This window comes from Nannobrachium achirus (assembly GCF_963921795.1).
Source record: "Nannobrachium achirus genome assembly, chromosome: 5".
Taxonomy (NCBI): Eukaryota; Metazoa; Chordata; class Actinopteri; order Myctophiformes; family Myctophidae; genus Nannobrachium; species Nannobrachium achirus.
Window position 1 is genome coordinate 63,797,004 of NC_137814.1, and position 27,138 is coordinate 63,824,141.

A 27,138-nucleotide genomic window follows, 5' to 3' on the forward strand; every position below is an offset into this window, starting at 1 on the left:
ATCTTAATGCCAGAAATTATCTTCCCTTTTTTTAGTAGACACCATCTATTTTGTCCCGGATGGCTGTTAAGGAAAGTGGACTTATATGACTACTAAAAATGTAAAATAAATAATCCATAAATTATGCTATTCACATAAAACCAGCAATGTACCCTATTGCTGGTCATGTTAAGTATTTTAATAGATATGATTTATCATTAAAATCACATTACATAGCTCTGTCCACAAATCCCACTCAACCCCGTTACAAAGTCATTCTCCTCTCTGTAAAAAGTATGAACTGCTCCTTTAGTGACATCAACAACATGGAATGGCATTCTACAAGTCTTCTGAGCAGGATGCTGCAGAAAGAGGACATTTCCCAACTTTTTACACCTATTTATAGTCATTTATACTTTCATAGTGTGGTCGTAAAGCTTAACAACTCAACCCCGTTACATGAAATAAAAATAGAAAACAATTATTTGTGAAAACTATCTTTGTTATTTCAACAAATGTATCTGATTTCCTAATGTCATGCATGCCATGTGGTGTCCTCTTAATCACCACAGGTAGAGTAATTGCCATCTTTATATGAGTAAAAAATCTCAACCCCGTTCCACTCAACCCCGTTATCAATGTCAACCCTGTTAAATGGATTATTCCATATAAATGTAATGCCTGAGATGGGAAAATATGCATGTTAAATATGTCCTTAATGGTGTGGGCTATTCAGAAAAGTAATTCATTTCGATCAAATTTTCCCCAAAAAAATGTCCAAATCGTACCGGTTTCGTGGAATGATAATTGTCCCTGGCATAGCGTTAGAGCCAGTGTTGTAGTGCTAAGTCTGGAAGTGGGGGGACGCTCCAAGCACACATGTGCATGCGTGTCAATGCACGTGCACATGGCGTTTTCGGTGGGTTAAAACGGGTCTGCGGCCAATAATTTGATGACCGGATCATTAGCCAGTATTCGTCTGTGAACTTCCCATGCAAAATAGCTGCACAACTGATATTTCCAATTAATTAATCCATTCTCAAATCTTCTATTACCATCTGCTGCCTGTCATGCTCATTTCATCACGGCTGGAGAGCCTATTTCAACCAACTGCTAGGTCAGATCAACCTGTAATATAATTTATCAACATTTCCTAGAGACATTTCACAAGAGAGATTTCACATGGTTATTGCACAGCGGCAGAACAGAACCGGCCCACCAGTAACTGGCAGTAAGACATGTTTAGGCCTACTCACTGTCTGTTAGTCACAGCTGATGAGAATGCACTGTTTCGCCATTGTACAGTGCTGGACTGGTGTTGTCTGCATGTTTGGCCGGAATTATACATGGGTAGATAATAATCCAAGGTATGAAATGGAAATTCACAACAAACTGCTGTGTATACAACCCTGTCGCGCCGCAATTTGAAGAAGTAAACAGAACACATAGCCCGTAGGGGCAGTCAGCTTGTTGGTTGGTTGTTGGTTGTCATGGCGATATTACAACCAATTGGTGGACGGTCTGCTCTGCCTGCCTTGTCCTCACTCTGTCTGCGGTACGCTATTATTCCTACCGTAGGAGACGCTTGCGGAAGGAGCGCTCGTTTTATTGTCCACGACATTGCAAGCGGCGCGAAGGCCAGCGGACCTTGGTCACTGCGGCGCTCGGGGGCGAAGAGCGGGCCGAAGCCGTGGTGAATGCAATCGTTATATTTATGCCCAGGCCGTAAGGCCTGGGCAAGCCCACGATAAACGCATTCACACCCGCCCGCGCAGTCCAAGTGACCACAGCCGAGCGCTCCAGAACTCCGCTCCAGCCAATCACAGGCCGCGCTTTCTAATTTATGCACACGCGTCTCCTATGGTAGGAATACTCGCCTGCGGTACAGTAGGCTACTTTGTGTCAATTATGACGGCGGGTGAGAGAAGTGTGGGAACGACGATCCTGTGCGTGTGTGTGTGTGTGTCCACACACACACACACACACACACACACACACACACACACACACACACACACACACACACACACACACACACACACACACACACACACACTACATCCCTGTTTAGAGCAGGGGTTCTCAAACTTTTAGATGTCACGACCCCATATTATTAGCAAACTTTTTTGGTGACCCCATCATTAGCCATACCTTTGCATTCTGGAACTGGAGGTGACCACCCATTAATTTCACACGTCACACTGGGTGAGCCGACCATCTCAAATCCAGCATTGCACTTGTATGTCACATGAGACTTATAGAGATAAGGGGGTGTACCCCCCTGAACCTGACTCAGATGTGGGACATTTGGTGCTTCACATTCGACCTCTGCGAGAACAAAGAAAAAAACTATTTTAAGAATGGCAAAAAGAAATATGGGACACGTCAACAGTAATAATAGCATAATAAGGGTAATAATAACCAGTAAGACTCCCTAATCAGAAGAAAAGCGACCGTCAGGTCAGCAGTGACCAAAAATGTGTTTTAAAAAATCGGCCTGATGGTGGCGTATATGGGACAGATCCATGTTGATGACATGAGTCTAGACATACTGTGTACCACTTTGTGTGATTTTAGGGCAACATATGTAGGAGCAGTGTCCACCTTTTTTTTGCAAGAATCATGGTGGCGCTAGAATAGGGCCATGTGAGAAATGAGGGGTGGAGGTTGTGTTGGGCAGCCATGTGCAAAGTTTGGCATTGATAAGGGCAACGGTGGCGGAGATATGAGTAGGGGAAAAGTGTGATGTGGCGTGACGTGACAGACAGACAGACTGTCAGCCGGTGGAGCTTTTCATAGTAACTTAAATAATAATAATAATAATAATAATATTAGAATAATAATTACATCTAATAATTGTTTGGGGAAGGGAAACAACACTGAAACTGTGTATGTAACAAATCCTTAATCATAATCTTCTCTAACTGGATTGTATTTGCCATTTAAAATGTCATCTGGCTTTCCACATTTAACCACTGTAGAATAGAAATAAGACATCAGAATGGAGAAACTCAGACATAATTTAACTTTATGGTCTTATCTACAGTAAGTGACTTTAAGTCATGTCCATTACCATCAGAATCAATGGGGGTACATTTAGGGTCAAGGTTCAAGTAAATTTACCCCCATTGTTTCTCACACAAGTGCATTTGGGTCCCCATCCAAGGCCATGCATTTGGGTCCCCATCCAGAATCAATGGGGGTAAATTTACTATAATATATTGTGTTTATTTTTTGTTTTAGTTTTTTTCTAAAAGGAATGCGACAAATCAAAAAAAAAATATATTATTGAACTCAAGTCTCCATGTACTGTACATACGAAGGTGCCCACCTACCCCGTATACGATTTGAACTTGTTGAACACATGTAAGGTCACATTTCAACAATTGATATAAAACCTGTGGATGTCACAATGGTACAAACAATAAGCTGAAGGGTACATCTATGAGGTTCAAATCATTAATAGCCTACTTAACATTATTACATAAAAGTCCACACCCGCCACGCCCTTCAAAAAACGGAACCGTTGCCCGCCCCGCTACCACTACCCACAATTATGTGCAGTAAAGTAAATAGCCTACAGACATGCGTGCGTGCTTCCAAATGGCATCGCATTTGATCGTCCCCGCACGCTGTGTTTGCGATGCAATCTATTTAAATAAACACCAGGTCGGCTGCCACTCTTTAGTCCTTTCAAACCACCCTTGCTATGATGAGAACATGGGCTAACGCAATTCATGCAACAGTGAAAAAGATTTGTGTTACTTTGTTTACATGCATGTTGTGGTTGTGTGTGTCCTGCCAGCAGCAGGCTGCTGCTGCTCACTATGTGCAATACTGTGAGGTGAGTGACGTGGTTTGGGTAGAAACAGTGCTCTCTGATTTTCACAATAAAATGTCAACCACTCGTCTTTAGTCCCGTACCGCCCATCGCCGTACCTGCGCATTTATAAAAGTATATGTTCTGCCCGTTTTAGCCCGTCAAACGCTGGTACCCACCGGGTATACGCTAGCCCCCGGCCCGTTGCAGGACTCATACTGTACATACATACATACTTGATACATATACATACGTGATATATATATACATACTGTATATATATATATATATATATATATATATATATGTGTGTGGCGGAGAGAGTCGCAGCCCCAGCCTGAAGCCTCAAAAGTCTAGTATCTGCTCTCGTTCAATAGGGATATCCCTTTGGAGTAATGGTTAAGATATTGGACTTTTTCGCGGGAGACCCGGGTTCGAAGCCGGGTGGGGAGGTTCGGATCACCTCCGTTACATTGGTGCCGTGACCCGGATCCGGGCTTCCCCGTAGGAGGAGGTCAAAGGGGGGTGAGTGTGGCGGAGAGAGTCGCAGCCCCAGCCTGCAGCCTCAAAAGTCTAGTACCTGCTCTCGTTCCATAGGGATATCCCTTTGGAGTAAAGGTTAAGATATTGGACTTTCTCGCGGGAGACCCGGGTTCGAAGCCGGGTGGGGAGGTTCGGATCACCTCCGTTACATATATATCCCTGACAGCACAGCGACTTCAACACTGATGCCTATAGCAATGTAGGCGCTATGTAGCGTCGGAAGCGCTTGCTCATTGGGAAGATGCATTTGCGACGTCGCTTGCCGATGCTGCGTGAGCGAGGAGCCTTAATTGGCAAGCGACGCCGCAAATGCATCTTCCCAATTAGCATACGCTCCCGACGCTACATAGCGCCTACATTGTTGACAGAGGGAAATAAGCATCGGCATTAAGTCGCTGTGGTGTCTGATGTATATATATATATATATATATATATATATACACCTGTAAATTCCTTTCCTCCTCCTCTCCTCTCCTCTCCCCTTCTCCTCCTCCACCTCTTATCAGAGAGACGGACATCAGACAGACAGACATTTTGACCCATGTGGTCTCCTTCCGTCCTCCTCATATCCTCCTCCTCCCCCTCTATCCTCCTCTCCTCTCCTCACCTCTGCCTCTCCTCCCCTCCTCTCCTCCCCCTTACATCGGACAGACAGACAGACAGACAGACAGACGTATGCTTGGTCGCTTGGTCATTTAATAGTTAATAGTTTGATTTCACAATCCCTGCACTTTTTCGCATTAAGTTATAAATTCATCGCTTAACCCGCTCATTCATGTTCAGACACAGAACAGAGGCAAACAGTGGTGCGCCGTGAAAAGCATTGCTCACCTGAGAGAGAGAGAGAGAGAGAGAGAGAGAGAGAGAGAGAGAGAGAGAGTGTGTGTGTGTGTGTGTGTGTGTGTGTGTGTGTGTGTGTGTGTGTGTGTGTGTGTGGTTTTTTGTTCATATTTGTTTACCTGTTGTGTGGGCTCTTGGGACAGTTGTATTGTAATCATATGCATAATCATAATCATAATCATAATCACGACCATCCCTATTTATCCAGTCCACAAATCTGGAGACATTGGTGTAGACACTAGGCTTGTCACTGATAGAACAGCGAAGCCCCCAGCTCACCAAACCAGCAACATAGTGAATTCCATCCTGTTTACACATCAGAGGACCACCTGAATCACCCTGTAGAGACAACCAGTTACAGAGTTATTATAAAGACTTGAATATAACCAGTATGATGTTTAATATCATAAAGACTTGAATACAGTCAGTATTTGCAGTTTATTGATGTAACTACGAAGACACTATGAATTGAATACAAAAGGACCACAATGTAAAAAAAGCCAACAGGCTTTAAAGAGTTAGTTCACATTTTTGACCCAAAGCTGTATGAAATACTTGCCAGTAATATAGTCTTTGCAAAGGCATTAATTGGTTGCCAGAGGACTTGTGGTAATTTTTCGGCTGAATAAGATACAGTTCCATCGATTTGGCTGGCCCAATTTGTTATAATAAACTAATCCACTATACTGCCATCATTATTATTGTTGACATTTCTACTATATAAAGCGAGCTTTGTTCAACTTTGACCCCTCTGTCACATGGTAGGCCTACTATATTTTGCGTCATGTGTGCACAGACCCATGGCTGGTGTCGGAAAGTAAAGTAGAATTCCACAGGGTCATGGAGTTTTTTATTTCATTTTAAAAATCGCCTTAGAAATTAAATATAGGCCTGAGGGGCGCGTACGGCTCCGGGCGCACCTCGCGCCTCCTCCTCACACAAGGTAAATTATGGTCAGATAAAAAAAAAAAAAAAACATATACCTTGGGGTTGTACATTATTGTTCTGTCTCCATATCAAACGAATTCAAGCTAACATGCGACTTCACGGATTTATTATGCAGCAGGTGCTCATTTCGGAGAATGAACCATATAATATCCTCAATTCTCAACCGATTTTTTTAATGTAATAAACCCTACTCTTTTTTCCCGACACAAGCCTTGACTCAGTTGAGTAGATCAACACAGAAAATGAAGAAACATCGGCGGTGATGTTTCTGCCTGTTGACAGGCAGAAGTTCTGGCTGCCAAGGAATATATAATATTATATAACAAAGTATATATATATATATATATATATATATATATATATATATTAGGGGTGCAACAATACACAAAATTCACGGTTCGGTTCGGCTTCGATATTTTGGTGTCACGGTTCGATTCCTTTTCGATACAAAAAATATACAGAAATGTCCTTGATTTATAAATATATTTTCTAACTATGTATTTTTTTGTTTTAACTTTGAACAATACGGTACCCAACCTCTAGGGTAGTGGTTCTCTAAGTGGGCTCTGCGGACCCCTAGGGGTCCTTGAGGGGGTTCCAGGGGAATGTGGATGTGGAGTGGTATTGTATTGTATGGTTCGGTACAGGGTCATTCGGTTCGATATTTCTCGGTTCGATTCGATTTTCGATATTCGGTTCGATATGTTGCACCCCTAATATATATATATATATATTATGTGTGACTCAGCATGACTGAGGGGCAGTCATTTCGGAAGGCAGGGTTTTTCACTACTGCAAATATGATTTTTTTTTTTTTTTTTTTATGAAAAAAGCCACAATTGCATCTCAAAATATCTAGGCTACATTTCACTTAAACGCCAGAGCTTAACTCTGCATGTAAATAAGACTTTTTTTAATTAATGTGAGAGATCGTCAGGTCATTTGCAGGTTAGACATTTATTTAGAACTTGAATATCTCAAAAGTAGTATTTCAGCATGGCATCATTCTATAAGCCTACCTCAAAACTGTTGGGTCAATCTCCACAACCAATATATCATTTTGTAGCTATGATCCCCAGCTTTCAAATGAAATGAAAAAAATTAGCCGCGCTGGGACACACACACACACACACACACACACACACACACACACACACACACACACACACATATATATATATATATATATATATATATAATATATATATATATATATATATATATATATATATAATATAATATAATATAATAATGCTTTTAGGCTATTTTCTATCACTGATATGTGTAAGCAAAGGAAATAGGGACTACACTCCAAGGGAGAATTATTATACTGTAGGCCTAGATTGCTGTCCATTTGTCTGTGCAAAGATGAGATGAGCGCCTTCGCCCCTTTGCAAGGTCAGTTTTATGCCAGTTCTGACACTCTTAAAGGGAATGACAGACGAGATCTTGATTGGTGAATTTAAGTACCGAACGAAACAAGCCCATGAATAATTCTTCAACCGGAGAGCGCACAATTTTCAACAGCGAAAATGTCTTAACTCATCTAGTGCCACACAATGTCGCCAGAACTCCATCTGAGGGGCCGTAAGAAACCCCATAGGGCCGCGCTGTATATGCGCAACCCTTGCGCAGCCGTGACACACATCATCACGTTTGTGCATGACATGAATAATAGCTTCCATTACCTATAGGCTAACGCTAATGTTAGAAGCAAATTCTTCGGCCATTTAGCCGTGAATAAAGGTTGTTCTCTTAAAAGCATTGATCAGAGAAAAAGAGCTTCAAAGTTTCAGGATGCATTGTTTTCAATGGAGAAAATCGGCCCTATACCAGTAATATTATTAGCTATGTAGGCCTATTTTATTTGGGGGGGGGGGGGGGGGGTCCAAATGGACTCACAGATCTATAGAGAGCAGTGTTGTCAATAACGCGTTACAAAGTAACTAATTACTATAACGCCGTTACGGTCGTAATAAATTCAAGACGAGCCGCGGCGCGCTCCCATGATTCGGTCGTTACTCAATCGTTAAGTGTGAGGTAGTGGTCCAACTCGACTTTTACACCGACTTGAGACCCCGATTCTGTTACGAGAATATCAAACTGGTTTGATATTTTCGCGAATCGGGGCTGAGTCTGAATGAATACAATGACGTAACAACCAAGACAGAATGCTAGTGAGCCAAAAGCCATTCATTCCCCAAGACGCTGAGCTGCCAGCCTGATCTGCGCCGGCTAAACTATGGAGAAGACTCAGAGGAGAGGAGAGAACAAGAGAAGGCTGAGGGCGGAGCTCGGTGTATGTGCATGTGATGGAAAAAGTACTCAAATGTTTTACTCAAGTAAAAGTACTAGTAAGACACCTGAGGGTGGAATGCGACCTCAGGGTGACATGCAACCTCGCCCTAAAGGGCGAGGTCGTGCCAATTCTTGACCATCTGGCCAACCACAGCGTTTCTCTGTCGATTCTAGTTGTTGTCATTCTGGGGGGAGTTTGTTCATGTTTTTGTGAGGGTATCAACCCTAGGAAACACGGGGAGAACATGCAAACTCCACACAGAAAGGCCCTATCGCTCACACCCTAGGTTGGGTTGGCGATAGGGCCTTTCTGTGTGGAGTTTGCCTAAACATGGAGATGTGGTACAGAAGGACTCATAATATGGGCATAAAAAGTATGTCATGTGACATCACTTCCTGTACAGACAGTCAGACAGACAGCCATTGACTCCGACCTACATGGCTACTGTCTATGACGGTAGTTCCATATTATGACATCTCCATGTTTAGGCCAAACAGATTCCCTCCATTTCTCCATGTATAGGTCCAAATGCCCAACGTTGAGCTTGACTCAGTCCATTGAGTTGGCCTAACAATGGCTACTGTCTATGACAAGCCCCCAGAACCCTGGGGGCGCCCTGGGTGCTGTTGGTGTGCTTAATGTCCGATGATTTAACATATACTTTGGTTTCTCGCAATAAAACATGCATAGCCTACTGGCTGCTTTCAATCAACCAATGAGGCACAGCCCGTACTGTCTGTGTGTGTGCATTGCGTAGACTCCACAAAACCTGCACAGCTGTTCTGTGTTAACAACTCAATCAGGCTCCGTCACTTTAAACAAGTATAGGACAAAACTAAAGTAAGCTGCAGGATCTGGCTATGACCTACCACTCCACGCCGAGCAACATGTCAGATAAAAGTAAGTTGGCTTATAAGTCCATTATGTAATGTCCATACTCCCAAAAGCGACGTTTTAAGCTCTCCTTTCCCCTTTCTCCAGGGTCTGTTTTGTACAATCCAATCGCTGTCTCTCTGTCAGGCTCTTGTCGATAGATGCACGTATGGATGTTACACAGATATTGGTGTCGGGCAGAGCCCATAGAAATGTGTGACCGGCGACCGCATCGCCTATACAGTAGTTGCATGGCTGTTACACACAGACATCGGAGTCTGAGGCTTTAGCTTCTATTCGCCTTATATTATTTAGTTACTTTATTTATTTTAGAGATATTATTTCGTTGTTGTTATTGCTGTATTTATTACTATTCTTATAAGGCCATGATAATAAACCTTGGCTTAAATAATGAATGAGTTATCTATTAAAACAAAAGTCAAGAAGACATGTTATTTAAATGAGTGTTTCACCTCTGTTGTTTATACGCCATTATAAAAGAAAGGGGTAAAAAAAAAATGAAAAAAATGAAAAAAAAAAATGAAAAAATTATAATAATAATAATAATAAAAAAAAACGGGCCATAGTCGACTAATAGTCGACTATCAACACAATGACTAAAATCTTAGTCGACTATACAAATCCTTAGTCGGGGACAGCCATAGTGTGTGCATGATAGACAGCAGATCTACAAGCTCACAATGCGTTGCGATGACCGACACTCCCCTCCCCTGCTTCACAGGCAGATAGGCTGCCTCTGTGTGAGTGAGAGAGCATGCATCTGAGAGTATTACGCTTTTCAGGGTTGCCTCTACTGCGCTTGTATCCCCCATTTAGGTGCATTATAGTTCAGCAGATGAGGAACAGAACAGGGTGCAAAAGTGTATTTATTCTTGTTTATTTGTTCAATTGGGAGAGGCGCCTTGGTGCCTGGGTGCCCAAAAGCGTTTTTATTTTATTGTATGTATTTTTATTATATTGTATATTTGTAGGCTATTGGTGGGCGCCCTTGCTCCCTCATGGCGCCCTATACAGTCGCCTACTCTGCCTATTGGGCGGGCCGCCTCTGTGTGTGTGTGTGTGTGTGTGTGCGTGTGTGTGTGTGCGTGTGTGTGTGTGTGTGTGTGTGTGTGTGTGTGTGTGTGTGTACAGTATGTATGTGTGTTGTTGGAGCTAGTCAGGGCATAGGAACACATGGCTATTATAGCTATTTCAGCTAATAAGGAAATCTTGAACCAGTCTTTACAAAATCTATAGAGGCATATCTCACATCTAACAACTGAAATCTTTTAAAAGTCATCATTAAGTCTTTAGAACGTCTTTTTCAAATCTTACAGTGCAAGACGGTAGTCTTTCCGAAATCTTTCCGAAATCTTTTCAAAGTTGTTAGTTCTAAGGCCGCGATCACATATTAATAACATTTGCACTTTGCATGATGCGTGCACTTTCAAAGTTGGATCAAAGTCTCTTCCAAAAAAGAATACATAAACCACAATGCTTTGCGGGAAGTGGGCGGTTCCGCTAGAGGAGGAAGCGGATATGGATTTTGGCCATGTAGTTCTTTTGTAGTTTCGGGTGAAGGCAGAGTACCTGCTGCTTTTTGGTGACACGTAAAATGGATCTACAAGCTCACAGCGTGCCACCATGCGACACGTTGTGAGCTTGTAGATCTGCTATTTAAAAAAATAATAATTTAGGTACTTGAAGTACATTCTGATGCCAACACTAATACTTTTACTCAATACATTTTGAATTCCAGGCTTTTACTTGTAACAAAGTATTTCTATGTTGTAGTATTGATACTAAAGCAATAAGCCACAAGAGGCGAGTGGTTACCGGGTTAGTATACACCGGCTGAGAGGCGTTGGTAACGCCTCGTGTTTCCGACCCTCTCAGCCGGTGTATACTACCCCGGAAACCACAAGCCTTGCATGGCTTATTGCTTTTCTAAAACGGTCACAATATTGCAACATGAAAATCATAGCATTCCATTATTTAAAGAAAAAGTACACTTCTCCGCCACCAGGAAGAGAAATTTCCTTGTTTACCAGCAACATCCCAGCCCAGAAACGGAAGCCAGTGTGTGTTTATAAAGTCACGTCATTCTTTTTGCCAAAAAATAGGGAAACAACACTTATGTGTTAGATCAGTCTCATATTAAGAACCATATTTGATCCATACACATGTTTATTTTCATCCAGATTTAGCTGCTATGTGGGTGAACATCACATCAAAAACGCTAGCATAGCAACCTAAACTAACAGCCGAGTATGTGCCTGGAGAATAGAGGCGCTTTTCGCCTTTACAAGCCCCACCCGGAGCCATTCAGTCACTGTCCTATGCATGCGGGCGGTGCTTAGAAGCACCCACACAGGAGGATTTGAGTGAAAATCAAACGCTTGCTTCTCTAGTTCAGTCTCATGGCACAGTGGAAAGAAATAATGCACCTGGCTTTGAAATAAACTGATTCAAGGTGTGGGTTATAGTCTCATATACCACAGCAACCAGCCAATCAGAATCAAGGAATGGAACCAGCTGTTTTAAAATTTTGCTTAAGCACTGTACATGACAAAAAGCTTAAATGTTATTATGAATAGCAGATTTAATCAATTGCATCTCTGTAGGCATCACTATGTCACTATATGACATGTAAAGAAATATTTGTAATATTAATTGTTATTGTTGAATGTAATGTTTAAGAATGTTCTAATCACACACTTTACATTTTTCATCTGAAATGGAGGCTTCATGTCACTTAGTATTAAAAATATGTCTTGTCTTGTCTTGTCTTGTCTTGTCTTGTCTTGTCTTGTCTTGTCATTTCATACATAGTGACATAGTGATGCCCCTACACAGATGCAATTGATTAAATGTGCTATTCATAATAAAATTGAAGCTTTTTTTCAAGTACAGTGGTGGAAAAAATAAATAAAAAATAAACACTCACATTCGTTGCTTAAGTAAAAGTATCAATACTGCAACATAGAAATACTTTGTTACAAGTAAAAGCCTGGAATTCAAAATGTACTTGAGTAAAAGTATTGTGTTGGCATCAGAATGTACTTCAAGTACCTAAAGTAATGTTTTAAATAGCAGATCTACAAGCTCACAAAGTGTTGCATGGCGGCACACTGTGAGCTTGTAGATCCATTTTATGTGTCACCAAAAAGCAGCACTACTCTGCCTTCACCCGATGACAACTCCAAAAGAACTACATGGCCAAAATCCACATCCACTTCCTCCTCTAGTGGAACTGCCCAGACTTTGATCCAACTTTGAAAGAGCACAGATCATTAAGTGCAAATGCTCTTAATATGTGATTGCGGCCTAAGAGGGCCTTAGGAGTACAACGCGTTATTTTTTTAAATTCAGTAACTCAGTTACTGTTAGACTACATGATGCGTTACTCTGTTATTTTGCATTATTTTATGCAGCTAGAGCTGAGCGTAGTCCTAAATCTTCCTGTGTCACTGACATGCAGGCAGAGGGGAGACGAGACACCGACACCAAAGAGACGTGCTGTGGTGGGCACTGGGTATGTTTGTGCTTTACCAACAGACGTGCAGACATATGGTAGACTGCAAACGCGACAACATATATGATAGAATGCGATCACTTACAGTAGCTGACTTTTCCCATCCTCTGCGTGCGGTGGACAGCTGTGTGTTATTGATTGACAGCGTCTTGTAAATCCATGCATGTGTCCCGACTCGCGGTCAAATTGTCGCGTCTACCATGATATTTTTGTTAGAAGAAAAGCTTATAAACTTCCTGTGGTCGTAAGGAAATTTTCCCTCAAGTTTCTGTTGGTAAGGCATTTCAGAATATCTTGAGGAAAATATGTTAATGTCGTAGCCTACATTGCTTGTAAATAAATAAATAAAAATATATGTAAAAAGAAATGATAACTAAAATCGAAGAAATTCCATAAAAAATTCTAATAAATTAGAACACACATATTTAAGAAATAGTGAAAATAGCTGATCTACAAGCTCACAACACAGCAAGAAGTGACACATTGTGAACTTGTAAATATGTTGTTTTCACTAGTTTGGGTCACGGGCAAATGTCTAATTTCTCTTTTGGGTCACAGGCTAAAAGGTTTAGGAACCACTGGTATCGACCACATTGCTTAGCAGAGGTCAGTGCAATGCATGTGAAGTGATGAAAATGAAGGCTATAAGGCCATTAATGGGAGCCCAATTAAAAAGTAACTAAAAAGTTACATTTCAGAGTAACACATAACTTTTTGGTGTAGGCCTAAGTTATCAGTAAAGTAACTGAGTTAATTTTGAAATGAAGTAACTAGTAACGGTAACTGGTTACTATTTTTCAGTAACACAACACTGATAAGAGATCCACTGATTTAAAGTATGCCTCTTGACTCCTGTATGAACGTCCAGCTTCGATCATCGATCTCTACGTTCTGGGCTTATCTTAGAAAAAGAGAGGTAGCCCAATCTTCAAACCACCGTATCTTATGCTTTACAAGGTTGTACATAGATATTCGGTCAATTTATTATTTGTCAGAATATATTAAAAAATCACACCCGTGTGAAGTGGAGCTGTGTGTGTGTGTGTGTGTGTGTGTGTGTGTGTGTGTGTGTGTGTGTGTGTGTGTGTGTGTGTGTGTGTGTGTGTGTGTGTGTGTAGATCATGTGTACCGATTTTTGTGACATTTGAAGAAAATATGTAGGAAAAGGAGCAAAAAGTGTGTTTTGGAGAAAATTCAAGATGGCGGAAAATCTATCCTGGCGCAAATGGGCGTGGCCTATATGGGGAAATGCGTCTTGACCCAAGGAATCCAGGGAAAAAAGAATTTAAATTTTCCGATCTACGGTTCAAGAGTTACGGGGCAAAACGTAAAGTGGGCCGTTATAGCGCCACCATGAGGCCGAGTGATGTAATTATTTTTCGATTCATTCTTAAAATCATTATGAATCTCCTCTCCGAGGTTTGAAACTGTAGCTCCTATGGTTTACGAGAGAAAAATACTTGAAAGTGATTTCTTGCATTGTCCCATTATAAGTCAATGGGGACAATTAAGCGTCGTTTTTTGCCGATTACGTTGGCATGGTAAGGCGGATCGGAACGAAAGGTAATAGAACACCATTCCCGGCCGAGCCGCACATTTTGATGTATATATTGCGCGAGTGGCGTAAATGGTGCGGCACTAGTTACGCGCCGAAGTCAGGCTACATACACACACACAGACACACACACAGACAGACCCACACAGCCACGTATAGGGAGCTGCACACAGCTCCAAAAAAAGAAAGAAAAAAAAAAAGATAATTTGGATGGGTGTGTTTTGCCACATTGTTGCAAACGGAGATACTGTCTGCTTCAAATCACAAGACTCAGAGAGTGAGATAGAGAGCAGAAATAGGCTACAGTCATATCCGTCTCATCTTGTTTTTTTCTTCTTTTTAATTGACAGTGTGCAGTCACGTTACTATGGTAACCCAATACTGCACATGTTACAGCTTTACAGATGTATACTTTGTCGTGTGACAGCGTCTTGCGCTGAAAATGATAGATCTACATGGTCACAATGTGTCGCGTCCTTGGCGGGTTGTGAGCTTATAGATCTGCTATTTTTGTACGCAACCCGCACTGTGCAGCGAACTCAAGCTTAAAGTACCAGGGAGCTGTTCTCGCATTGCTTTTCTATCATGAATATATTGTCAATCTCACACACACACACACACACACACACACACACACACACACACACACACACATACACACACAAATACACACACACACACACACACACACACACACACACACACACACACACACACACACACACACACACACACACACACACACACACACACACACACACACTCACTCCGCAGGCGTCAACTCCTCCCTCCATGTATCCTGCACAGATCATGTTCAGATCCAGTTGGTCTGGATAGGCAGCACTGCAGCGTTGAGTAGAGATCAAGGGAACCTTGGCTCTCAACAGTCTATTTGACTGTCTGTTGTTCTCTGAGGTTCAAGAACACAGAGAGGGAAAAAAGACAAACATAGAAAAAGTACATATTGGTAAAGGTATAGATTGATTCAGATTAATATATATATATATATATATATATATATATATATATATATATATATATATATATATATATATATATATATATATATATAGTACAGTGTAGCACATTGAAAACAGCCAATCTACAAGCTCACAGGCGACGCGTTGTAAGCTTGTGGAGTTTATTGCGACCGTCAGGTCACAGTTACTATCAAAACCTCCACCAGCTGTCAGTCACTCCCAACTCGGTAATAATTAGTGGACTAACAGGGAACTCCACTGATGAAGTCGGTATTTACCTTGAGAAATATGGTGAAATTAACAGATTTTTTCCCATAGATGACGACAAATCAGAATTCCACCAACACATGATAGTAGAATTCAAAACTGGCACTGCCATGGAAACACTAGAGCCCCTGCTGCCGCTTGGGCTTAAAAGTTCCACTTGTGAGAACATTGTCTTTGAAGCCCACGATTGTAGTTCGCAGTAGTGACACCTCGTCACGCTTCACTACACCAAATAGGCTCCGTGCCTTCTCAGGGAAAATTCCCTGACCTAACACTGAAGCAGATTATGATACCTGGCGCGCAAGCGTTGAAGTCCTTATGAAAGATCCTTCCGTTTCTGACTTGCAGTGCACACACCGCATACTTGACAGCCTCCTTCCACCTGCAGCAGATTTAATCAAGCATCTAGGCCCGCAGGCTCAACCCTCTGCCTATCTTGAACTACTTGATTCTGCCTATGGAACGGTTGAAGATGGCGATGAACTCTATGCGAGATTCATGAGTACATTTATGAATCATGATGAAAAGCCATCCTCATTTCTACACAGATTGCATGTGTGTCTGAGCCTGACTATGCGGCGCGGTGGTGTGTCTGCACCCGAATTTGACTAACAGCTCCTAAAGCAGTTCTGCCTTGGCTGTTGGGATAACTCCCTAATAACTGATCTCCAGCTTGGAAAAAGAAGGGACAATCTACCTTCTTTCCCAGAACTCTTGCTAATGCTAAGAACAGAAGAGGACATACAGGCTGGGAAAGTCAGCCGTATGAGACAGCACTTGGGCACTTCCTGCTCCTAGTGTCACTAAGCAGCGCACTATGACTCATCTACAAACAGCACAGGCCACTACTGATTCTGGTCCTGTCACTGAATTTGAAAAGCTGAAAAAACAAATGGCAGACCTCAGCGACCAGCTGAGCAGCATGAAAAATGAGAGCCAGAGACAGACATCAAAACAAGAGAAAGCTCAGTCCGCTGCAGCGACTGCTAAAACTGAGGCCCAACCTGCGAAAAAGAAAGTTACCAAGAGATCTACCACCAAAATTAACAGCATGCCACGTCTTTGGTATTGCTTTCAATGCGGTGAGGATGGTCACATCAAGTCTGCTTGTGACAATGAGCCAGACCCTGTCCTTGTAGCTGCCAAGAACAAACAGTTAAAGGAAAAACAGTCCTTGTGGGAAACCACTAATGCCCCTGATAACGAGACCCATTTGAACTGACTGCTGCTCCCATAGAGGGACATATGGGAGCAACAGCAGACAAATCCAGTCCCAGACCAAACAAACCTGACCTGAAGAGGGTTCAGGACAAAGAACAGTCTGTAAAAATTCCAAAGGGCCTCATTGGGAATAAAGCTACAGCTCAAGTGATTATTAAAGGAAACAACACCAACTGTCTTTTGGATACGGGGTCACCTTGAGAGACTTTTATCAATATGTCAAATGCCCTACCAGAAATAGCAAAATCATTGATTTATGCTATGGAAATATTAAAGGTGCATATAAATCTATCCGACTTCCACCTTTGGGTGAATCCGTTCACAATTGCATTCATCTTATCCCTGTGTATCGCACTGTATTGAAACGAGGTAAAGTGCAGAGCTTTCAGGTGAAAGACTGGAATGAAAATGCCTGCCTCACTTTACAGGGGTGCCTCGAGACAACCGACTGGGATATGTTTAAAGAATCTGCTAATGATATCAATGAGCTGACAGATGTTGTTAGTAGTTGGGTGTCATACTGTGAAGACATTGTTATTCCTGTAAAAACTGTTAAAGTTTATCCGAAAAGCAAACCCTGGGTCTCCAAGACACTTAAAAAGCTACTGGACAGCAAAAAAAAAAGGCTTTTAGAGAAGGGAACAGAGCAGAGTTGTGTGACATCCAGAAGGAAATAAAGCGTGAAATAAGGGTCTGTAAAAGTAAATATAAGGACAAAATTGAGTCTCAGCTCAAAATGAATAACTTAGGCTCTGCTTGGGACAGCATGAAAACAATCACCGGGATGAAAGATTGTGACAGGAGAAAAGTTCATCTAAATGGATATAATTCTGATGCAGAGCTGGCTCAGGATCTTAATGATTTTTATGGTCGGTTTGATGTCCTTGATTTTAATGTCAAGCATGATGAAATCAGACACAGTCTCATGTCGGCCCCTCCTATGAATCCCTTCTTTGACGAGCAAGATGTTACTAAGTGCTTTAACCCTTGGATGCATGACCAACCAATACCTACACTCTTCCATGAGTGGGGTCAAAAATGACCCCAATTAAAATCAATGTGTTTTTGCAATAAACAACTTGCTCTCACACGTAACTCTGCCATACTTTTGCCTAGCAACGTGATTTCAACTTTAAAACGCTTACACGACTTGGCACTTTTTCCGGCCAATAGGGACGAGCTATAATTGTAGAAGCCCCGCCCCCCTGTCTTCCTATTGGCTGGGCTTTAAACAGCCATAACTCCAGTTCGTAGCATGGTACCATCTTGAAACTTGGAGTCTGGACTTAGACCACCATAGGGATGAGCTACAATTGTTGAAGCCCCGCCCCCTCTTTCCTCATATTGGCTGGGCTTTAAACATCCATAACTCCATTTTGCAGCATGGTACCGTCTCGAAACTTGGTGTCTGGACTTAGACAGCCAATATGGACGAGCTGTAATTGTTGAAGCCCCGCCCCCTCTTACAAGTCTGTTGTTTCCACCCGCCCTGACGGTCGATTCTCGCCCTTAGGGCGTCTTACTGGTAATAGTAGTAATAGTAGTAGTAATAGTAGTAGTAATAGTAGTAATAGTAGTAATAGTAGTAATAGTAGTAATAATAGTTGCGACCATAGGTCGCAAGTTTAGTATGTGAACGGTCACAGCTTGTAGGTATGTATGTATGTATCTCTATCATGCCTGACACTGTGGTTCTATGGGTTTGTCCCTTTATTAGAAGTTTGCATAGGAAAAGGTACAGTTTCATGACGGTACAGTTCACTGGTACAAGGTCTACTAAAAGGAGATCCATGAAAAGACTAAGCTTATTTCCACTGGAAACCATTGAAGTATCTCATATAACATTGAATGACAGACAAATAGAACACAGTACTATGCAGTAGATATGTAAAGAAAAACAAAAAAGAAAACAGTAAGTCTAAAACAAACAGTATATACAAAGGAGGGGCAGGGGAGGGTAGGGTTGGGCTAGGTTCATTTTTTTACCAGTTGCGAACGGCTGCTGCCTGTAAGTGGTTTTTCAGGGCAATTTTAAAGGATGCTAGTGATCCACACTCCTTTATGGCCTTCGGTAAGGCTTTCCACATTTTGGTGGTATAGCAGAAAAACGAGTTTGACCCTTTGTTGGTTTTGACTCTGGGTTGGAAGTGATCTGTGGCGCTGCCTCTGGTGTTGTAATTATGGACATCCTTAATGTTTATAAAGTATTTTGACAGGTACTTGGGTATCATAGTGGTGTAGTGTATCTTGTACACCAGGCCCATTGCAAGTTGCTGTACTCTGTCATCTACTCTGAGCCACCCCACTCTTAACTGGTGAGTAGCGGTGAGGTGAGTCTGATAGGGAAGGTGAAGTAGGACCCTAATTAGTTTATTTTGGGCTGTTTGGAGTTTAGTTTTAAGGGCTTGTGGGGCGTCACGATACCATACGTGAACTCCGTAGTCAAATAGGGGCTGGATTATTGCACCAGCTATGGTCTTCAGTGTGTTGAAATTGACCATTGGGGCGATCCTCTGTAGGAAGCGAGTTCGTTGGTTGATTTTATTTATTACTTTAGAAGTCATCTTTTCGCTGGAAAGATTAGCTTCAAGGATACATCCTAAGTAAGAGATTTCGTTTTTTCGTGTTATGACCTTGTCACCCACTTTGATTGTGAAGTTATCAACTTTTTTGAGGTTATGATTTGTTCCAAAGAGGATGGACTCAGTTTTTCCCAAGTGAATTGATAATTTATTATCGTTAAGCCATGTGCAGATCTTACTTAGTTCAGAGTTAAGTGTCTTTTCAACCTGCAAGTGGTCCTTGCCCGAGACTAGGAGGGCCGAGTCATCCGCGAACAGGAACAGATTGCAGTCGCAAGCAGATGCCATGTCGTTCACGTATATTAGGAACAACAGAGGCCCCATGCTTTGATGTCACTGTGATGTCAGGGGAACCATTCTAACAGAATGTGTTTGCCGCTCTGGCTTCACTGTGATGTCACACTAATCGTTTTTATGCCCATACATGGAGATCCCTGTCTGTAGAACCAGCCACACAGATATGGGATGTCTTGGCCTTCTGTCTTGGCCATATATGGATTTTGTTAGTGTGGTATGTGGCCGATGTGGTCTCCAGATATGGGTAGTTCCATATGAAGTCCTGTTAGATATGGGCTTAATATTAATGACATCAGGGAACTCCATGTAAAAGGGATTCTGTTAGTTGTGACATCATAGTGAAGCCAGAGCGTGAAGCCAGAGCAGCAAACCCATTCTGTTAGAGTGGTTCCCCTGACATCACAGAGTGACAAACCCATAGACCCACAGTGTCAGGCGTGACAGAAATACATACATACATATGGACAAGCTGTGACCGTTCACATACTAAACTTGCGATCTACAGTCGCAACTATCTACTATTACTACTACTATTACACTATTACTACCACTATTACTACTTTTATTACCACTATTACTACTATAATATTACCAGTAAGACGCCCTAAGGGCGAGAAGCGACCATCAGGGCGGGTGTAAACAACAGACTTGTAAGAGGGGGTGTGGCTTCAACAATTGCAACTCATCCCTATATGGCGGTCTAAGTCCAGACACCAAATTTCGAGACGGTACCATGCTGTGAACTGGAGTTATGGCTGTTAAATACCCAGCCAATAGGAAGACAGGGGGGGGGGCGTGGCTTCAACAATTACAGCTTGTCCCTATTGGCCGGAAAAAGTGCCAAGTCGTGTGAGCGTTTTAAAGTTGAAATCACGTTGCTACGCAAAAGTATGCCAGAGTTATGTGTGAGAGCAAAATGTGACAGCAAAGTGTGACAGCTGCTGCACGCGTTTAGTAGACAGAGGGGGCGGGGCTTCAACAATTATAGCTCGTCCCTATTGGCGGATAAAAGGCCCAAGTCGTGTGAGCGTTTTAAAGTTGAAATCACGTTGCTAGGCAAAAGTATGGCAGAGTTATGTGTGAGAGCAAAGTAGTTTATTGCAAAAATGCATTGATTTTAATTGGGGTCATTTTTGACCCCACTCATGGAAGAGTGGGGTAGTGATACAAAAACTGCAATTTCTTAAAATTAATGAAAGGAATGATAAAAATGCAAATGGCCTCATGTCACAAACATGTTTTATGAGGAATACCTGGAATATGAATATATTTAAACTTTAAATTTTAAAGATATTGAAGAATAACAACCCCTGTGGTCATTTTTGACCCCACTCATGCATCCTAGGGTTAAGAGGTGTAAACCCAGGAAAAGTCCTGGTCCCGATAAACTCAGTGGTCGCCTGTTAAAAACCTGTGCTGACCAGCTAGGCCCCATTTTTTTTACTATATCTTTAACTTGTCTCTTTCCCTGCAGAAGGTGCCATCTCTTTGGAAACAGTCCATAGTGGTGCCTGTGGCCAAAATAAAGAACCCCATGGTGTTAAATGATTTCAGACCTGTTGCACTAACCTCCCTTGTAATGAAGCAATTGGAATATTTGGAGCTCCTGGTAAAAACCGAGTCTCTGTTAGACCCTTTTCAATTCGCCTACAGAGGCAGGAGAGGTGTGCAAGATGCTTCATCCACATTACTTAACCTTCTTCTTAAACACTTAGAAGGTAGTAAGAAGCACGCCGGGCTACTTTTTGTTGATTTTTCATCAGCTTTCAATACGATCCAGCCTCATGTCTTGGTTGAAAAACTGGAACGACTATTATGTTTAGATGCAGGTCTTATAGCCTGGATTTTTGACTGTCTTACCAATAGATCACAACAGGTAAAAGTCAATGGTATTTTGTCCAGCCTAATAACATCTTCTACCGGCTCACCTCAGGGTTGTGTATTGTCCGCCTTCCTGTACATCTTATACACAAACGACTGCTTTAGTCACCATGCCAACAGATTCATTATCAAGTATGCTGATGATTCTATAGTTGTCAGCCTGCTTGGTGATGATGAAGATGGTCATGGCAAAGTGCTTGATGATTTTCTTACTTGGTGCGAGGATGCCTTCCTACAATTGAATATCTCAAAAACAAAAGAGATGTGTGTTGACTTCAGGAAATCCTCCCCAGTTCCCCAGAACAGTGTTGTCCACGGTCGGCAAGTTGAACTGGTTAACACCTATAAATATTTGGGTACTACATTCGATAGTAAGCTGAGATTTGACGTTAACTGTGAAATGTTGTGCAAGAAAGGCCAGCAACGCCTCTATTGTTTAAGGAGGCTTGCCACTTTTCGCGTTGACAAATCTTTAATGAGACTGTTTTACAGTGCTTTTATTGAATCTATAATCTCCTTCTCCATCATCTGTTGGTATGGAAACCTGAACATAAAAGACAAAAACCACCTTGGAAGAATTGTGAGAATGGCTTCTAAGATAGCTGGAGTAAACTTCAGTAGCCTGGATCACGTCTTCCAAAGACAGATGCTAAAGAAAGCCAAGTCCATTCGTATGGACAGCTCTCATCCTCTCAGCTGTGAGTACAAGCTGCTTCCATCTGGCCTTCGCCTGGAGTGTGCAGTGGCCACAACAAACAGGCATAAGTTTTCCTTTGTGCCTGCTTCAATAAGGGCTTTAAATTATGCTGATATGAGGAGGAGGTAATCTGTTGCTCTGGGAGACTTAATTTAAGTTTCTAAAGTATGAAATGAATATGATGTGAATTTCAATATATGGCCTATGATTGCTGCTTTTTCTTTTTTGTTTTCTTTACTTTTGGCTGAGATGACGAACTGCTACCCTGTTTTTATTGTTCTATGTGTCCTTACTGTCCTATGTGATTTTATATGTCCTTTGTGACAGATGAATGCTTTTATATATTGCTGCAACCAAATCGCCCTCCGGGGACAAACAATAAATGAACTTGAACTTGAACTTGCTGGCAAGAGTAATGGTGAATATTATTTCAAGAGCATGATGCCCTGGTTTACTGCTTATGAACACAGACATGAGACAGCTATAAACCGTTGGTCCATCACCTACAATGAAGGTGTGTGTGCAACCTTGGCAGAGGATACCAGATCATATTTTGGACTGACACATGATGATGAAGACAACAAGAATCAAAAGATATCACATCTTCCAATAGGAGAATGTTTATGATCTAGTGTCTCTGACAACTGGTGATGTTGATTCAGAAGATACACTGAAGGACCTTGGAAATGCTGCAGTCTGGCAAGAAGAGTATCACTCAATTTGTTGGGAACCAACTGGTCACAAAGAATAAAGACTTCCACGACAGCCTCTCCGAAAACATCCTCAAGCCTCTACAGTGCAGATGCCAAGCTTGAAAAATTCAGAACCAAGTAAGTGAAGCCAGACAGGGATATTAGCTTAATTGAAATGGATGAAAACAAAGCCAATCTGACCCATTTCTTATCAAATGAGCTAGAGAAGAAAGTTCTCAATAATGGTAAGGAAATTGGTATTAGTGGAGGGTTTAAGGATCCTGAAATCATCAGTAGCCGTGATTGATGTTCCTCAAATGCAGGCTTCATATTAAGTCTAAAGAAGCTGTTACTCGCATACTGTACTTATACAGTACATTCAGCTGATGCAACAACAAAAGGCTTTCAGAGGCTCATCATTGTCTGCAGAGACACAGATGTGCTGGTGTTAATTCTTATGTTTGCATACCAACTGAGACAAGAAATGTGGATACATGAAAAAGTTCAAGATATCAAAATGACAGGTGAGATACTAAATGGTTTGTTAGCATTTAATGATCAATCAACAGCAAATCAATTCATGCAGTTTCTGTGGCCTGTTTTGAAAACTGAAAGCCAATAATGATACAATGCCGCCAACAAGTGATGCCCTGACTCTGCACAGTATGAGGACCCACTATAAACAAGGGTATCCAAAGCCCTCACCAATGAATTGTGGCTGGCACATGGTAGAAGGCAGGTTTCAACTTAAGAACCTCTTCAGGCCAGATGCTTGGAACAGTTTGTGCACTGGTTTCCACTTACAGGCAAGTGTAAACCAGTGCAGTATAGGGCATTGTCTCTGTTATAAAAGAGGGCTTTACTGAAGTTGAGCATATGGATGTGCCATTGTGCCTGTGGAGCTTGGTACAAAAACTAATTTGACAATGAAGAAACTGACAATGAAGAATTAGATCTTGATCAGGAGTATTGCCTCATAGTACAGGAAATAATAAGAGCAATCGTTCACTCTGTGATACAAGCGTGTAAATTGGTACACATCATCTTTGGAGGCCACTCTTTGATTCAAGAAGCCGAGCCACGTGAAAATCAAAGATGGCGGCCCCCGAAATCCAAGATGTCCGTCCAAAAAAAATGTTTTTTCTTTTATAACTCCAAAAACATTGGTTTTAAGACCCATAAACATAATTTAGAGTTGAATATAAAGTTGGGCATGGTTCCACGTCTGAAAAAAAAACGTCATAGTATTATAGAAACACTGTAGAAAGTTTCATGCTTCTGTCATAAAATGCACAATACCTTCAATATAATGAGCTTAACCGCCCCACTATATTGATGATAGTGTGATGAATATTGATGAACACACTGACGCACTGACGCAGTGATTGACGCTAGGAATGCAGCCGTGTTAGGAGAGCGGCGACGCTGGTGATTGACTATTGATTTCACGTGTGGGTGAGGGCGGAAGAAGACGCCGACATGTTAAAACAGTCATTGAGACTTTGTGACAGGATCGGAGCACACGTCTCGCGGCACGGCACTCTGGGGCATGGGAGGGGCCGTTCGCTGGTGATAGTCCTGCCGACGGTGAAGACAGACAGTGAGTGGGGAGCTGTAGCTGTTTCACGTAGCAGGAGGGGAGGCTGCGTTCTGGCCTCCTGTAGTTAGACAGGGCTGGGGAAACTAGCAGAGTGACTGGCCGCCTGCTCCGCCGACCTGCGTTGACGCTGACCCCAAACAAACGAGGCAGCACAGCACGCCGTCCAGCCAGACAATTCCCGGGGAGTTGGACGACGTCACAAGCTCAGACCCCGGGGGGTCGCGCCGACAGGGCGAGTTAAGTACACGAACAAGTCGCTTTATTTTGTACTGCTTCCTATGAGCCTGGTTGTAGTGTAGAACGGTTTTATTATTGTGTGGGATTAACGCACGGTTTATTGTCTTAGTTATTTTGATGCCCATTCATTCTAATGGTTATTCTAATGCCCATTCATTCTAATGCTTATTTTGATGCCCATTCATTCTAATGGTTATTCTGATGCCCATTCATTCTAATGGTTATTCTAATGCCCATTCATTCTAATGCTTATTTTGATGCCCATTCATTCTAATGCTTATTCTGATGCCCATTCATTCTAATGCTTTATTGTTAAAGTGGAGTACTGTTAATAAAGATTGCTCTTTTATATATAAGTCGTTGTCTGTGGTATTTCCAGGGTCTGGCATTATCTGCTTTATTGCAGAAAGGTTTAAAACCCACATTTATTACACTGGTGGCAGCGGTGGGACATATTAAAAAATGCCAGGTCCTGAAAATCTAGTAGAAGAGGGCAACAATCAGGTTGACAATGTTGCCCGGCCTAATTTGTCTGCAATGCCACGGCCAGTCTTTATGCCAGAAACTTTTACGGGCACAGGGCGGGAATGGACTGATTGGGCTGAACAATTTGAAATGGCAGCTGATGTCAATAATTGGGATGAACCCCTGAGATTAAAGTTTATGAGTCTGCTTTTGTCGGGTCGAGCTCGGGAGGTTTATAGTGGGTTGTCTGCATCTGCTAAAACTAATTATACCTCGCTAAAATCTGCAATGGGGAGGTGTTTAGATCCATGTGATAGTGAGGACTGGAATCGGGCTAGCTTCTCTTCACGTAGGAGATTACATAATGAGTCTGTCAGAGAATTTGGCATTGCACTTCGCCGTTTGGTTGCTAAAGCATACCCCACAATAGATCTTAATACCCAGGACGTGTTGGCAAAAGACCATTTTATTGCACATGTGGGAAATGGGGATTTGCGTATCAGCCTTCGTAGTGTCAAGCCGGCAACATTGGAGGAAGCAATTAACATGGCTGCAGAGCTTGAGCTCATTAGGGGTTTAGAGGGAGGGTGCTCAATGACTGATGCTAAGGTGCGTGGGGTGGTTGATAAATCTAGCAGTGATGAGCGAATTGACTCCCTGCTTGGGGTGGTCGAGGGCCTACGACAGGAGGTTAAGTCTCTGCAATCGACTGTACAGTCGATGGCCGCCCCAGTACATCTGTCCCTACACCCACACCATCAGCATCGGCTCCTTTTGCACATAAAGTTCAAGTGCCCTCTCCATTTAAACGTGATCATGAACGAAACAAAGGATGCTGGGAGTGTGGGTGTACTCGCCACATGCGACGTGAATGTCCTTATTTACAGGGAAACTAGAGGGGGTGTGCACAAAGGGTCCAATGCCCGCCCCCGTTTCTATGTCAACTGTGGCCCCTGCTAGTCCAAAGGGTGGTTCTGGATATCTGAAAGCTAAAATAGGTGGGTCAGATTGCTATGTATTGGTTGATACTGGAGCCTCACGCTCAATTATTCCTAAACAACTGTGGCTTTCTGTTACGAAGGGTGGAGGCGACCTAGCAAACTATATTGGGCGGGCTACAGCAGCTAATGGTGGGGGGATGCAAATTTTGGGTTCCTGGCAGACTGTTTGTCAATTCGATTCACTTGCACTCATTGCAGACTTTCTGGTCTCTGATATCCCTTCTAAAGAGGTTTTGCTTGGTTTTGACTTCTTGGCAAAGTATGGCGCTGTAGTCGATCTGGGAAGTAAACAGTGTCGAATAATGGGAAAGCTACTTCCTTTAGTCGATCTCGATCCATCATTGGAACCCCAAATAGTTGTTGTCCACACTGACACGGTGGTGCCCCCCCGTACTGAGGCCATTGTGTGGGGAGAGGTCCAGAGTGGGTGGGGGGACTATGCCAAAGGGATGTTAGAACCATCCCCATACATTTCCAAACATAGTGACATTTTGGTAGCCCGAATTGTTTGTAGTGTACAGCAAGGTAAACTACCGGTGCGAGTCATTAATGTTACTAATGATAACTTACAGCTGAAGAGTGGCATGAAAATAGGTACACTATTTACTGATATTGATGTAGGGGAGGAGACGACAGAGCAGAGTGAGGACGGGGAGGGAGAAACCCTATTGCCACCTTGGACAGTTGAGACTCTTATGGGCCATTTTGGGGTGGGAGAGAAAGGGTTGGGCCCAGACGAGGTGAGAGCAATTAGGCAGTCCTTCCACAAGTACATGGACGTGTTCAGTCGGGGTGACACAGACCTGGGCAGAACTCATTTAACGTC

At 42.4% G+C, this 27,138-nt stretch overlaps 1 protein-coding gene across 4 annotated transcripts in view; it reads right to left on the reverse strand.

Moving 5' to 3' along the window:
* Positions 1-27,138, reverse strand: part of LOC308285754 (sialoadhesin-like) — a 177,527-nt gene that overhangs the window by 74,021 nt on the left and 76,368 nt on the right. For 3 of the 4 annotated variants that reach the window (XM_080726609.1, XM_080726608.1, XM_080726610.1), the window contains 3 exons: positions 15,160-15,302; positions 5,302-5,521; positions 2,131-2,307 (listed from right to left, as the gene is read on the reverse strand). In XM_080726609.1, the coding sequence (XP_080582735.1) occupies positions 2,131-2,307; positions 5,302-5,521; positions 15,160-15,302 (540 nt within the window). Of the gene's footprint in view, positions 1-2,130; positions 2,308-5,301; positions 5,522-15,159; positions 15,303-21,667; positions 21,779-27,138 lie in introns of those variants that run through there. The other variant, XM_080726611.1, reaches the window with a different exon arrangement.